Source organism: Elephas maximus, chromosome 16 (genome assembly GCF_024166365.1).
Source record: "Elephas maximus indicus isolate mEleMax1 chromosome 16, mEleMax1 primary haplotype, whole genome shotgun sequence".
Taxonomy (NCBI): Eukaryota; Metazoa; Chordata; class Mammalia; order Proboscidea; family Elephantidae; genus Elephas; species Elephas maximus.
In genome coordinates, this window is record NC_064834.1 from 15,303,487 (window position 1) to 15,318,084 (window position 14,598).

The following is a 14,598-nucleotide window of genomic DNA, read 5'->3' on the forward strand; positions in this document are numbered from 1 at the left end:
AGATTTTCCTGACTGACCTATGTGATCATGAGCAGGTCTCTAACCTTACTGTGTGCTCCAACTGATTTACCTACTGAATGAGGTCACCACCTCTCTGTCAGGTAGTACGTGACAAGCATTTTGACTTCTGAGATTAAGGCCAATTGTTACTAGGATTATATATATCTATAATTAAGCAACTCTAAGCAGGTCAGGTTGCTATGAGTTGGAATCGACTTGATGGCAGTGGGTTTTTTTTTGGTTTAAGCAGATCAGGGGCAAGTTATGAATGAAGGCAAAATGTTGTCTAAGGCAAAATTTGCATATAAACTAATTGATGATTCTTCTAGTTGTGCAGTGTGGACCATGAGGTCTCCATGAGGGAGAACTAAGTATACCTGCTCAGCCTTCCAGGTTTTTTCCTATCATGGTTATAAAAATCTACTCAGATATTGGTAGGAGAAATTCATATACTTCTGTAAAGACAAATATCCAAGCTACCATTTAGGATAAGTAGTTTTTGGATTCCTTTATTATAAAAAGCAATTTGATCTTCCTCCATCCAAATCTCTGAGACTTTGAAAGGATAAAGAAACCAATTTGGGTGCTCTTTCAAAGGATTTATTTGCTACAGAATTGCTTGAACCCACCAACAAGATGAACTCAGGATTTCTCTGTTTAAAAGGATTTTGCTCACTGCTTTATTCTTACGGTGCTCTAATATTCAAAAAGCAATTCGTTTTGCCAGCATCTGCCATGTTTAGAAGAGGTTATAAAAAGCTAGAAACTATAGAATTAGATGTATAAACATAGGAAAAAAACAAGCACATTTTAAAATTCCTCATTTGGACAGGTCCTGAGTTGAAATCACATTCATCTGCAAAAAGAACTGGTTTAGGTCAGAAGTACTGTCTTTTATAATTACAGATCCTGACCTTGGTCTTGACTACGGAGGATTTCCAGGCACTGGGTGGACAACACAGATGCCATTCAGATGGCCAATTCTGGCATGTGGCCTACCTGGCTTGAGAAGTTTTATAAACATCTCTTAAACCCAAACTTCCTGATTCTCTGACACTGACTATCTTGATCTGATTCCCAATACTTTTTAAAACAAATAAACAAAAACTTTCCCTACAAGATCACACATTTAAGTATTTGTTGCTTATAGACAGATACAGATAAGCCAAGTATGGATGTGAATAAACAATTCAGCAATGTAGCAGTGACTCTCTGGACGGCTATGGAAGCTGTAGGAAAAGTCCCTTGGCGGCTCTCCACCTGCTGTGCTCCAGAGGCAATGTCAACCTTAAGAAGGCGTGAACCCCAGCAGCTGCTCGATGGGTTTAAATCTCCACTCATCCGCCTCCAGCTCTTCCACCAAACCAGCTAGTTTTTCCATCCGAGCAACTTGCTGATCTGTCAAGAGTCAAGGTGGTGACATATAACACCACAGAGCGTGTCCCACGAGACTGTCACCAACCAACACGATGACTGGTTTAAAAAATAATCTCTGGAAGGATTTGTCCTCAATATTCTAGGAATGGGGTCCTATTCTATATTAGTTTCTATGTTAGTTAGAAGACTAAATCTTTAAAAAAAAAAAAAAGAACACTTCCAATTACTTACTGTTCCCCTTCGGTGCTTTTGACTACACAACTAAAACCTTCCAGATTAAAATAAACATCTACCTGATCATTTTGATTTCATATGAACCCCATCTCCCTTCTTCATTTACATCATAGCAGCCTCAACAACCAGCTTTCTTTATAGAAGGCAACTTCTGGGCTCTATTCTTATAAAAAAAAAATAAAACTCATTCTCCATGCCACACTGATTTGTGTCCTAAAATCCTAGGGTTAGAGGCAGCTGCAGCTTTCCCCCCACATAGTGCTTTCCATGGAGAAACGGTCTGGTGGGGGAATGCAGTTCCCTGAGGCATAAATGAAGGCCTCACGAGACAGGAAGGAACAGAAAAGATGGTACCAGGATTTCAAGAGGCCAGATAGACTGTGAGGTATTACATAAACACTTGAAGATGAAGATAATCAGTGGAAGACACCAGCAAAAGAAGGTCTCAGAAAGAAGAGGAAAAAACAACATAAGAGGCGAAAGACATCACTAACTCGCCTAGAAAACTCTTTTCAACTTTATGCCTCAATATGAATATTATGTCTGGATTAAAGCCTTAGAATGTTCTTTTTTGTAGGTAATTTCAGAAGTTCACTTAAATAGCCTTGCTGAGTTTTGATGGCTTTTGTCACAGAACACACTGATCTTTCTGAGTCCTCCTCAGTAAATTTACTCTCATAGTCAAGTACACAACATTCGTGTGCTCACCATGTTTCACCTGTTTAAGTGTGGATGCCACTTGATAGCTGAAAACGGATTCGCAGAGGAACCTCTCAGAGCCATCTACAAACAAAAAAGGAAAAGGTTTTAGTCTGTTCTAAGGATTTTCTGGCTTCTGCTAAACCAAGTAAATGTGTCTGTTCTTTTCCCTGCTTTTACATTCAGGGTTTAGTTTTTAGTGTTTACAAAGAGGGCTTCTGTTACTTTTCACTTAGAACTATTACTGCTGTTATAAAAGCTATTTCTTCTATACCTAGAAAATTAAAATAGTTCCTCTACTTGTTGAAGAGTTTAAAAATAGTGCTTAAAAAAACAAGAAGCCTCAACCTGATGTCCTGGTCAACATTTCTTCCCTTACAGCCTGAGCGTTTCTTAATGTTCTCCTATTTTGTACATCAGGCAAACACTGACAGCTGACACATTTGGCCATGTGGTCTTCGTGCTGTCAAAATACAAAAGTACACCAAAACTCCAAATCATTTCATTCTAAAAAACAGCTGCTGTTGATTTTTAATATATCAAATTACATCACTATGACCATCACAAAACACTGTTGGGAAATCTCATTCTGTAAACGCAAATTGTAACCTTGATTTTCTAACTGAACCAAAACACTGCAATTTGGATGGTGATAAAAGTATGGTGCAATTTCAGAGCCTAGCATTGTACTGGTGCCAAGAACTGCCAAGAAGAAGGTGGCTGACTTGGCCACCACAGCACTTGGACGATGCCTGTGAAATATAAGCTAGTTCATGTTATTTCTTGCCGTGTAAGGGCTGATCAGCAACACACACACCTGAAGACATGGAGCTCATACAGGGAGGAGCGGTTTTTAAAAGGGTGGCAGAAAAAATTTGAGGCAGGTATCTTGCTGCAAAATCCTGATAGAAATGGAGAGAAAAGATTCAGCTGTCTTTTCAGATAGTTCGTGCCAGCACTCCTGGGGGGCAAGGCTGGTGTGTTGGCCAGGTATTAAGTGACAAGGAGGAGGGACCAATACATTCTGAGCTCGTGCTGAGTTTCACACAAGAGGAAAAGGTTTTAATCTGCTCTAAGGATTTTCTGGCTTCTGAAAAACCAAGTAAATGTGTTTATCCTTTTCCCTGCTTTTCAGAAGTCATGGTAGCCATCTATAAAATATTGTATAGATATTGTATACAAATGGCTTGACTACACAAAGAGGAGGGCTTCCTCCCAGTATTATCTTCAAAACCGATAGAAAAAAAAAAATAATTACTGGGATGTAAACTTTAGGGAAGATGCGACATTCCAACCTCTTTCTAGGTATTGTGAAATCCAGCGGATATGATCCTGTTCCCTCCGCCCCTCTTTATGCCTCTGGCTAAACGTAGACCATCTCTGACACATCATTTAAAGTCAGCAAAAACAGAAATTTTTATTTTCAATTAACTGAATATTATACTGACTGTCCAGTTTAAAGATCTAGGCAAGCTAATGATATTACTGAGTTTTTTTTTTTTTAGATAAAGGCAATAGCAGCAAACAACTACGAGCGCACTATGGGGAGAAGGACTGCTGTGAACATTTGACACCAATGACGTAATTTATCATAGCTCTTCGGTGTAAATGATATGCCAGCACTCATTATCCTATTCATTCCCTTGGTTAAACAGTCCGAGTCTAACTCAAGCTTTATTTCAGGAAGAGCAAAATATAAAAGAATTAGAGCTTACCTCCCAGGTGGCTGGATCTTGAACTTCAGGATCTCACACAAGGCAATGGGATTATGGGCAATAGGGATCAGGCCAAGGTATATATGGGAGCTCTTGGAAGTGCCACCTCCCACTTACATTTAATCACAGGTGCTATTAGAATAAAATGCTTAAGTGATGATATCTGCATATTCTCCTTGGCAGTCAACTTCAGAGCAAAAGGACTGTAAGCTAATCTTTCAAAGAGGCACCTGCGTATCACGCCACCACCCTACATGCCTATGGAACACAGCTTCGCTGATTTGAAACTGTGTATTAACCACAAAGTCCACTGCTTCTTAGCCACATCCTATTAGATGTGGTATCTGTACCAACCTCAAGTCTGGAATTCCTCCACAGAGGAGTTAGAAAACGGTAATCTGTCTTCCATTTAGAAATTGTAATCAAGACCTTTGAAACACACCAAGTAGCACTACATCAGCTTTCCTCTTAAGGGACAAGCAAAGGTTATAAATAGCAAAAAGCTCAGTAAATTGTCTATATCTAACACCACTGCCAACTCCAATAAACAGGATGCTAATAAACTCATTTAAGAGAATATTACCTCACAGCAGGAAATTAGACAATGCCAGATAATTTATGCTTCAGTGGCCTACAATGTCACTAAAATATAGCCACTTCTAGGCTGGAAGGCCATCTCTAATTTGCTCACTAATCACTGGGTGAGGACAATTTTAGCCAAGAGCAGGAAAGTGCTGGAAACTGCTGTATACTGCTTATGTGAAGTGTTTGTTATCAGAGAGCAGATACATTGCACCAAAAAGTTAACTCACAAGGTTAACTACAGGTTATTTGGGTTTATCAGCCCAGGCTTAGGAGGATGTAAAATCAAGTTGAGCCTGTTATGATTATAAACTGCATCTCCAACCTCGATTCATCTTTGTTCCTTACTCTGAACAGGCAAGCCTTCCTATTCTATTTTCATGTTCTATTAAACAGTTTTAATAAAATGGTCAGGGACGTGTGCGTTAAACTGTATAGTACCACCTATAAACATGATGGAAACCCTGGTGGCGTAGTGGTTAAGTGCTACAGCTGCTAACCAAAGGGTCGGCAGTTCGAATCCGCCAGGCACTCCTTGAAAACTCTATGGGGCAGTTCTACTCCGTCCTATAGGGTCACTATGAGTAGGAATTGACTCGACGGCACTTGGTTTTTTTTGGTTTTATAAACATAGTAGAAAATGCTTCCAAATCTAACACATAAACTCACATTTAGGAGTTCTCTTTTTAACTTAAAATTCTTGATTTGACCAAGGGAGTTCAGGGGTTACAATATCTGTATTACTTTTCATAGTCTGTCTTTAAGGGTAAGCAGCTTTAAGATACAGATGAAACTCTAACCTAAGGAAGTGAACATTCAAAACCGCACTGTGAATTTAAACTTAATATAAATTCATCCTACAATAGAAAACCACCACATTCTTTCATGAAGCACACTGAAATGGAATAAAAACGGATAGATCCAGATAGAACTGGTTAGAACATCAACATGCAGACTAATCTCAGAAGAATTTCATCTTCAATGTCTTCAGGTACTCTGGTGTGCACTGACACAGAATGGTGACAGCTTTGAGACTATGGAGGTACCTCCCGCATTAAATTCCTCCTATAGCTAGACTTTAAAGGACTTGGATCTTAGGGCTCCATTGTTAAACACTGATTCCTCTTCTGCTGCTATAAAACTCATTAAGCAATTTAAGTGCCTCCAACTTTCGATTTGTTTTGTGGGAAACTTATTTAATACCAGGTCTCTGCTGCATATAACTGAAATTGTATTTTTAGTGCCAAATAAACAAGGCTTCAACTGTTCACTGCCTGCAGATTCAGTGATCCTAGCCCAGGTATTTAGTTAAGACAACTGAAGAAAATGGAAAGGCAAAGGCAGAAGTACGTACACCTCAGATGTACCTTATTATACTACCTGGTTGTCTACTTAACTACTAATTGTGACCCAAACCAATCCTAGAAAGCCTTATGGTCCCAGAGTCTTCTCTTGTTTTCTTGTCAGAAATGATTCTTCCCATTTGCCCTGGCTTAACCCAAGCCTCTGCTTTTTATTATGCCTGATATAAATGAACAAAGATCATCCTAAAACACCCATTCCCAGCCACAGTTTATACCTTTTTCATATACCTTTTCAGTTTTTTTAAATTTGCAATATTTAAAGCAAAAAAGGCCAACATATAATTAAGCACAAGGTGCCAGAATCAAGCTGATTTAGGTTCTTTGCCAATGTTCTCAAAGTATGATGAGAGGACTACTTCCATGAGAATTCCCTGAATTTTGGTCAAAAATGAAGATTCCTGTGCTGTACGCTAGCCTTATTTAGAATCTCTAGGGTGGGCCCAGAAACATGCATTTTAAATAAGATCCTCAGGTGCCCTTTATTAAAAATTATTGGTCTTGCTCCAAGAGTGACTTCCAAGGGCCTGGATCTAATGAATACCAAGGATAAAACTAGCAGCGATTTTTAGTTTTTTTTTTTTAAATCACTGTGTCTTAGGTCATTAGTTCAGTCGGTTCCATCACAGTACACATGAGTCTGATGAAGTCTAGACACCAATGCTGTTTCATGCGTGCAGTCTGTAACCTGATCTTGTCCAGCCAGCCTGCAAACGTGTGCGGAGTAAGAATGTGAATGATGTAAATCCAGCTCCAGTGACAAAAAAGCCACACAGCTTGTCTGCAGTGGGCCAGGGGAGTCATCTTTGCATATAAGGGCAGCATTTTAGTTTTCGTTTCTTCTTAGAACCTTTACACAAATTATGTTAGAAAAAATACACTAGCCCTACTGACCATAGTGAGGCAGACCAGTGGCAGGATAAAGCAAAATGGAGCAGGAAGTCAAGAGAATCCCTGCTTGATGACTTTGCTTTTAACAGGGTCAAATCACTGAACTTCTCTGTCTCTAAATAGCTCTAGATGACTTCCTTGACTTCCAATGTCTTTTCAGCTCCAAAATTCTGATTCTGGAGAAATACATGTAAGTGCTTTAAAGATAGTATTTTGAGATGGGGACAAGATATGAAATGTGGAGCTGAAATCAGGGCAAACTTGTCCTAATCCACTTAACAGCTTCTTTCACAATTAATATTCATTGCAGGTCTGAAACCAATTATTCAGCAAAAAGCAGCATGACATCACCTTCTAACATTTCTCCAGCTCCTTTGGGGTAGGTGAAAAGGGCTTTCCGCGGTGGGGCGAGGTCTGAGACGCTGAAAGCAGACCCAGTGACAGAGCCTCCGCTGACCCCTCCAGCTGAGGAGGATGATGAGGACGCAGCCATTTCCTCTCTAGTGGAATTCTCCCTTCACTGCAGAGAAAGAAACAGCAACTGGCAAGTTTATGGAAGTGAGATCGGCAACATTTCATTGCGGCTGCCGTAAGGGCCAGTGTACAGTTTTTTTGAGAATTAGCTTCCCCTTTGTCCATGCTCTCTACCCTTACAACCTTTTAGTGATATCCCTGGGTCAAAATGCCATTTAGGTTTTTAAGTGAAAATATGTTTAAGAATAGTTTGTCTACTTAAAACACTACCTCCTACCATTAGCAAACTGTTTATGTCATGCATGGGACTGACTGTGGGTGATTTATGGGCTATGAAGGGACGATATGGCAGTACCGAGGCAGCAATTTTACAGAGGAAAGAAATCATATGAAGGTAAAACAACCAGGCTCCACAGCAATTCATCTTGGATACATCCTGACCAAGCCACACCAAAAAATTCACTTCTAAAAATTTCCAAATAAAATTCCAGAAAAACACTGTGTTCTGTTCCCAAAGAAGGGGAACTGGTTAGGAAATATTGGCCTTTCTCTTGAAAAAAATTTAACTTTTCCTTCCAAATGTAATACCCAAATTTGTCACTTGATGGCGTCCCAAAACTGTAACAAAAGGCTCAGGAAATAACTTGGAAATCACAGCCTGTTATGAACAGAAGGTGGTGCGGGGGGCGGGGGGGGGGGGGAGGCGCGCAGTGGTTAAGCTTTCAACTGCTAACCAAAAGATCCGCAGCTTGAGTCGACCAGCCACTCCTTGGAAATCCTGTGGGGCAGTTCTAATCTGTCCTACAGGGTCACTACGAGTCGGAATTGACTTGAAGGCAACTGTTTTATTATCAATACAGCAGCTGTGAGTGTTTAATCCTATGTCATAAAAAAATCAAAAAGACCAAATGTAAATGGAACAATTTGTAATAAATACATGACTCCTTACAAAAGTTCAAGGTACTCTTTGCCACAGAAGCTTATAACACACGATAACAAGAGATTATTAAGTGTGTGTTACCTAAAAAGAATGGTCTAGTATCATGCTGTCTAACAGAACTTCCTGTTATAATGCAATGCTCTAATGTCCTATTTCTGCACTTTCCAATATGGTAGCTACTTGCCTCATGTGGCTACCAAGTTAGTGTGACTAAAGAATTATATTTTAAATTTTATTTAATGCTAATTACTTTAAATTTAAATAGCCACATGTGACTAGTGGTTACCATACGGGATAGTGCAAGACTAGTATTTAGGTTAATAAACGACTTTACACTGAATCGTACACTTTAAAATGTCTGTTAATGGTTAATTTTACGGTACATGACATTTACCTCAATAAAAAAAATAATAAAGAAGACTTTAAAAGGATTTTTAAAATGAATTTCCCTCTTAATGGCCAGAGAGAATTTTAGCTGAATATTTTTCACTAATTTTTTTGCAAGCTGAAACTTATTTTTGAGAAAAAATAGAAAACATGAGGGAATGCTATGCAGATATAAATTTTATGTACATAGAACCGTTTCTTTGCCAGGAAAATGATACTATGCGTTTCTAAAACACTGTTCTATTTCCTTAATTTTGTGATGAAGATTTAAGGCAGTGAGGGAAGCAGAGCTTGGTTTCTGATTTCATTGTATGTCTGCAAGTAATACGGATTAATACTGAAAGTAGGCTATGGGAACAGTAAGGCAAACGCTATAATTAGACTTTCAGCCTATTAAAAATGCAAACTGATTAGTGACATTTTCAATCTTACCATTAGATCACATTTCCTTTTTCCTCTAAGTTCTGATAACTTTCCAAATTGTATTCATTCCTTAGAGGAGACAACTTCCCAAGTTAGATTCATACTTAATCCTCTGGACAACACTGGGTCAAAATACAGAGCCCTGGTGGCGCAGTGGTTAAGAACTCGGCTGCTAACTAAAAGGTTGGCAGTTCGAATCCACCAGCCACCGCTTGGAAATGCTATGGGGCAGTTCTACTCTATCCTATAGGGTCACTAGGAGTCAGAGTCGACAGCAACAGGTTTTGGGTCAAAATACAGCTTGACAAGTTTTTAAACGCTCTTTAAAGAGAATTTAAGGTGCAACAGACAAGGTACAAATCTCTAAGTGAACTCCTGCTGAGATTCAAACGACGATTTATCCATCTTTTGATTTATCCATCTTTTGGAGTGTGGCTCGTAGTCTTTATTTTCCATCAGTTCACCTTGGAACCTACTGGGAATTGTTTATATATCTCACCTAGCACTCAGAACTCTTTAACTTTTTTTTACACCCTGATGAATGCTCTATTCAATTGCACATGCAAAAGATACTTTAAATTTTGAGATCAGTAGCTCAGCGGAGCACCCAAGCAACTGCTGGAGTGAGGATGGCTTCAAAAGCTAGCCACAGTGACTTCTACACTGAATATAATCAAAGGGATTCCCTTTCATCCTATTTTCTTTCAAACTCTCAGAACTACTGTTATTTAAGATGTAGAACAGCCAGCGTTGAAGACTGGAATATAGAATTAGCACAACGCTAACTTTAACTTTCTGCTGAGGTGGAAAGATACACCTAAGTAATTTCTAGCTCTGAGGATTTATATTGAAAAAAATTTTTTTAATTTAAATTTTACTTATTTAGTTGTTGCTGAGAATATACAGAGCAAAACATATGATTGAGGTTAAATTTTGCACGCTATCAGCAAGTGATAAAAAGGAGTTAAACTAACAATAAACCCTAGATTATAATTTCCCTATGAGGGTAGGCACTCTGATCACCAGAGTCAAATATAATGCCTAGCCTACAGGGTGGGTTTATAGTAAGTAGCTGCTTATTTAAGTAAATGTTTGCTGAACGAACTAAACTTTTCACAGGAACCACAGGATTGCATAAAGGTCATCTTTTTACAGATGACAAAGCAAAACTGAGGTGCAGAGACAATTTTTAGCTCATTTGCTGTGCCATTTTTGAGGCAATGTCTTTGTTGGCATGCCATGTACGATGAGAGGCAACAGCAGAGTGGTTAAAAGCTCAGATTCTGAGTCCTTTCTGCCCAGGTTCATCTCCTGTTTTGCTGCTTACCTGCTGTATGGCCCTAGGCAAATCACTTAACCTCTGTTCCTCAGCTGTCTCTTCTGTGAAATAAGGATATCTCATGGATGTATTAAAAAAATTAAATTAGTTAATACATGTAAAGCATTTGGAAGAGTTACAGGCATGGCAAGCATTTAATAACTGGCTATCCAAAATCTCTAAAGGGATATTTCTGTATCTCTTTTTTTTCTATACAGCTCTTGGTTTTTCATCTTTATGTCCCATCACACTTAATCACAGTAGTTCTAATTCTCTCCAACTAACAGCAAGCTCCTAGAGAGGAGAGGGTTGGCTCAGGAAGAGGGAAAATGCTCTCCACTAAGGCACTTTACACTTTCATTTTAAGGTTCATGATCTTAGGAAGAATCTCTGTGACCTAGGAAAAAGGGAAAGAGTTGTCTTTCTCCCTGAAGGCCTAGCACAGACCCTGGACCACAACATTTCCTGAGTGAATGAATGAACAAATGACATCACATGGCTAGCAGCTCAACAAAAGTTATCCACGCCATAGAGAAGCTTGGCGTCATGAGGGTTGGTCCTTTACTGTTTTCTTTTTCTTCCCCATTCTACAGATCTATTTATACAACTCTCTCTCGCACTGGTCGATGAATAAGGAAGACCAAAGAAGAACTGAGGCATTTGAATTATGATATTGGTGAAGAATACTGAATATACCATGGACTGCCAGAAGAATGAACTAATTATCCTGGAAGAAGTCCACCGGAATGTTCCTTAGAAGGAAGGACAGCAAGATTTGTCTCCCATACTTTGGACATGTTATCAGGAAGGATCAATCCTTGGAGAAGAACATAATGTTTGGCAGAGGGTCGGCAAAAAAGAGAAGACCCTCGACGAGATGGACAGACACAGTGGCTACATTTACGATGGGCTCCAACATAGCAACCATTGTGAAGATAGCCCAGGACCGGGCAGCGTTTCATTCTGTTGTACATGGGGTCGCTGTGAGCAGGAACTGATTAGACAGCACCCAACAACTCTCCCACTAAGCTGTCACGCCCCTGGGAGGTATTCACTAAAATTCTGTTGAATAAATATTGATGATGATGTAACTTGGTGTGGCCCTATCAGGGAAGTTGGGACTATTGGCAGTAGAGATACTCACATGAGAGCAATGATATTTTGGGGGGACACAGCACGACTGTGTCCATAACTCATAAGTTGATTAAACATTTATTTCATGTAAGACAGGGATGATCTCGCATTCACAAACTACTTTTCTTCCTAATAGATATATCCTTATTAAACAACAACAAAAAGATCTTCTAAAATAATAGACACTGAAAAAGTTCCTACTGTCGTTCAAAGCAAATCATTATAAGTAATCACTAAATTCCACCATCGACAAACTGTTCCACTACATTAACCTAAAACAGCTGGGTTATAATCCAAACATAATAATGCTAAAATTAGGAGAGGTGGAGTGAAAAGAGCTGAGAGGGGAGGGGTCAGGACGCCAGCTGCTCACAAACCCCAAGCCACGCTTGCCATCCGGCAACGGCCCCAAACAGGCGACGCCATCGGCGCCATCCGCCGCGCAGGCCCCGCCCCCCGGCCCGCATGCGCACTCAAGTCCGACGCCGGCCTGAGGAAAATTCCTCACACGTCCACTGCGGCAGCCTCCTGTTTCTCCTCCTACCTTCTCCATTTTCCTAGTCCCTGCAGGTAGGATCCTAGAAATCAACTTCCTCCCCAACAAGCTCCGGAGGGTCCCTGTACATTCGCTGACTTACCTCAGCGGCTTTGGCACTTGCCCCTACAGCCCCGCCCTCAGGGCCCCGGGGGTGGCCGCGCTCGCAACGACGAGGACGGCAGCGTGCTCGCGCCCGCGCGGAGGGATCCCGTGGCGGCGTCGGCGGCGTGCGCGCGCCCCTGCTGCGGTGGGCGTGGCCGGGGCGGAGAAGAGCAGGTGCGGGAACGCGCTTGCGCGGAGCGCTTCCGGGTTCTTCTGCTCTCTGGTTCAGTTTGTCTGGCGCAATGAGTCTCATTATGGTCACTCGTTTTGGTTTACTGATCTTTCTGCTGGCTTTATAATTCAGGGCTTCTGCTTCCTCCTCGGCCTGGCACGCCTTCTGTTATTCTCTCCCTTTCCAAGTCACCTCGAGGCAGCGTTGATTATTCTCCCTCGTGAACAGTCTGGTAGCCGAGGGCCAAGCAGAAAAGGTGGATGATGAATTTGCTGTCTCTGAGACAACGGCCTCTTATTCTGGAGTCCATTCTCTGGGGGCCCGACGTCAACTTTTGTGGAGAGCCATTTGTCTTTTGGGAGAGGTCCTGGGGGAATAGTGCACTAGGGTGGAGTGACGTTAGACTCTTGCTAATTACGGCCCCTCTTCATCTAAATCAGTTTGCCTTCTGCATCGTTATTTCTTACATGTGATCTCTCCTCGCTTCTTTAAGCAGGCCAACTACCAATTAAAGTGACTTACTTGCTGAGGGTTGGACTGAGTATTATTTAGTAAAGGTTGATCTGGTTTTTTTGGAACTCTTAAGTGTTTTGGGCTTCAAGACTATCCAAGCTATGTGGCAGGAGCGTGGGTTGAACGTCACCACAACTAGCTCATAAGGAACCCTTGTTTCCTGAATTCTTGGTTCTTAGCTTGGCCGCTTCGTGGGTCTGTATTCCTTTTCCACCCTTCAGACGTGTTGGTTTGAAAGACAGTGTAAGTCATATTTTAACTGTTTTGACAGGTGCCTGGGTCTGAGTGTCCAGTGTGTACCTCTTGCATCATCCACTTGCCCTGGAGTCGGTTCTGACCCATGGTGACCCCACGTAGCAGAGTAGATCTGTGCTCCATGACGTTTCAGAGGCCGATTTTTCAGAAGTAGATCACCAGGCCTTTCTTAGGAGGCACCTCTGGGTGGACTTGAACTGCCAGCCTTTGGGTTAGCGCGTTAACCATTTGTACTACCCAGGGGCTGTGTATGTCTAGCGCCTCTAAAATTACTTAAAACTCCTTGCCATCGAGTTGATTCTGATTCATAGTGACCCTAAAGGATGGAGTAGATCTGCCCCATAGGGTTTCCAAATAGTGCCTGGTGAATTTGAACTGCTGACCTTTTGGTTAGCAGCTGTGGCACTTAACCACTATGCCACCAGCGTTTCCAAAATGACTTAGGGGCTTTTTTTTCCTCCAAAGAGAAGTTTATTAAACATCCCTAATTGAATCACCATGCTGGTTAGAAAGGGTGAAACACTTTTTCACTTTGCAAATGGCTAGGTAAATGCAGAAGGTTGCATTTTAGCCCCCTTAGTTTAAACTAATAAAAAATCTCTATTTTTTCTTTCAAAATCATGAACAGGCTGTATGAAAAGAGCTCCTCATCTTTTAATCAGCCTTTTTTGGGGGAGGGGACTAAATAGTTTACAGATTACTTTTCTGTATAGAGTGAGCCAGGAATGGAATAGTGTGGTAGAAAATGCAGAGCTGACCCAAAGAAGCTTACAGATAGAGGAAATCTAATGGCAGTGGAATCCTGAATTGTCTTAAGCAGCGTTTATTTTGTTTCGGATGTGCTGTGAGCTGATGCTCAATTGTGTCCTTTCAGGTCGCCATGATGATTCATATACTAGAGAAAGGGTTTTTATTTCTGACTAAAATGAAAGGTAAGGTGATAGTTTATTTTTCAGGATTTCACTGGAATATTATTAGGAGAAAGTACCATGGATGTTCTGCGCCCACAGCTTCTAAGAATTGAGGGACGAATTTACAGGAAGAATCCCATCCAAGAACAGACCTGTCAGCATGAAGAAGATGATGAGGACTTCTATGAAGGTAATTCTAGTTGCCCTTTGGTCAGATTGAAAGTAAAATGTACACTGTATTGTAGGAGTAATTCTTTGTTTCGCTTTGGTGTGTTTCTACATCAGCACCTAAATTTGAGGTATTTGGCCTCTCATAGGCCCGTTTGTGTTGATGTCTAAGAGGACTGATAAACATTTAAGTTTGAGGTGTTCTCGGTTGCAGTTCATACATCAGGACACCCGTTGCTGTCGAGTCGATTCCGACTCATAGTGACTCTATGGGACGGAGTAGAACCGCCCCCTAGGGTTTCCAAGGAGCGCCTGGTGCATTCAAACTGCCAACCTTTCGGTTAGCAGACATAGCTCTTAACCACTATGCCACCAGGGTTTCCCATCTTTGCATAAAAACTTAA

The 14,598-nt window shown here is 40.9% G+C and overlaps 2 protein-coding genes across 16 annotated transcripts in view; one reads left to right on the plus strand and one right to left on the minus strand.

Annotated features, from left to right (window-relative positions):
- Nucleotides 1-493: 493 nt before the first annotated feature.
- On the minus strand, nucleotides 494-12,428 carry ANAPC16 (anaphase promoting complex subunit 16). Of its 4 annotated transcripts, none has more exons than XM_049854832.1 (4): nucleotides 12,174-12,272; nucleotides 7,211-7,379; nucleotides 2,320-2,394; nucleotides 494-1,398 (listed from the first exon to the last, which is right to left on the minus strand). In XM_049854832.1, the coding sequence occupies exons 2-4, from the start codon at nucleotides 7,350-7,352 to the stop codon at nucleotides 1,289-1,291; spliced, it is 327 nt and encodes a 108-aa protein (XP_049710789.1). In that variant the 5' UTR covers nucleotides 7,353-7,379; nucleotides 12,174-12,272; the 3' UTR covers nucleotides 494-1,288. The 4 variants fall into 4 exon arrangements, with proteins under 4 accessions (XP_049710789.1, XP_049710790.1, XP_049710788.1 ...); XM_049854833.1 differs by lacking the exon at nucleotides 12,174-12,272 and adding an exon at nucleotides 12,080-12,169; XM_049854831.1 differs by lacking the exon at nucleotides 7,211-7,379 and having other exon boundaries at nucleotides 1,231-1,398; nucleotides 2,330-2,394; nucleotides 12,174-12,428.
- ASCC1 (activating signal cointegrator 1 complex subunit 1) overlaps nucleotides 12,000-14,598 on the plus strand; it is a 149,242-nt gene continuing 146,643 nt past the window's right edge. For 8 of the 12 annotated variants that reach the window (XR_007513401.1, XR_007513402.1, XM_049854823.1 and 5 more), the window contains exons 1-2: nucleotides 12,000-12,105; nucleotides 14,072-14,216. Coding sequence is in view for 10 of the 12 variants with exons in the window: in XM_049854823.1 (XP_049710780.1) it covers nucleotides 14,105-14,216 (112 nt within the window). In the remaining 2 variants the exon portion in view is untranslated. Of the gene's footprint in view, nucleotides 12,106-12,276; nucleotides 12,350-12,583; nucleotides 13,104-14,059; nucleotides 14,217-14,598 lie in introns of those variants that run through there. The other 4 variants (XM_049854827.1, XM_049854828.1, XM_049854822.1 and 1 more) reach the window with 3 other exon arrangements.

Coding starts and splice junctions, on each gene's coding strand:
- ANAPC16 (XM_049854831.1), bottom strand. CDS start 12,428: ATGAGACTCATTGCGCCAGACAAACTGAACCAGAGAGCAGAAGAACCC. Junction 2,395..12,173: donor CAAGTGCCAAAGCCGCTGAG/GTAAGTCAGCGA, acceptor TTTTGTTTGTAG/ATGGCTCTGAGAGGTTCCTC. Junction 1,399..2,329: donor TGGCATCCACACTTAAACAG/GTGAAACATGGT, acceptor GACTCTTGACAG/ATCAGCAAGTTGCTCGGATG.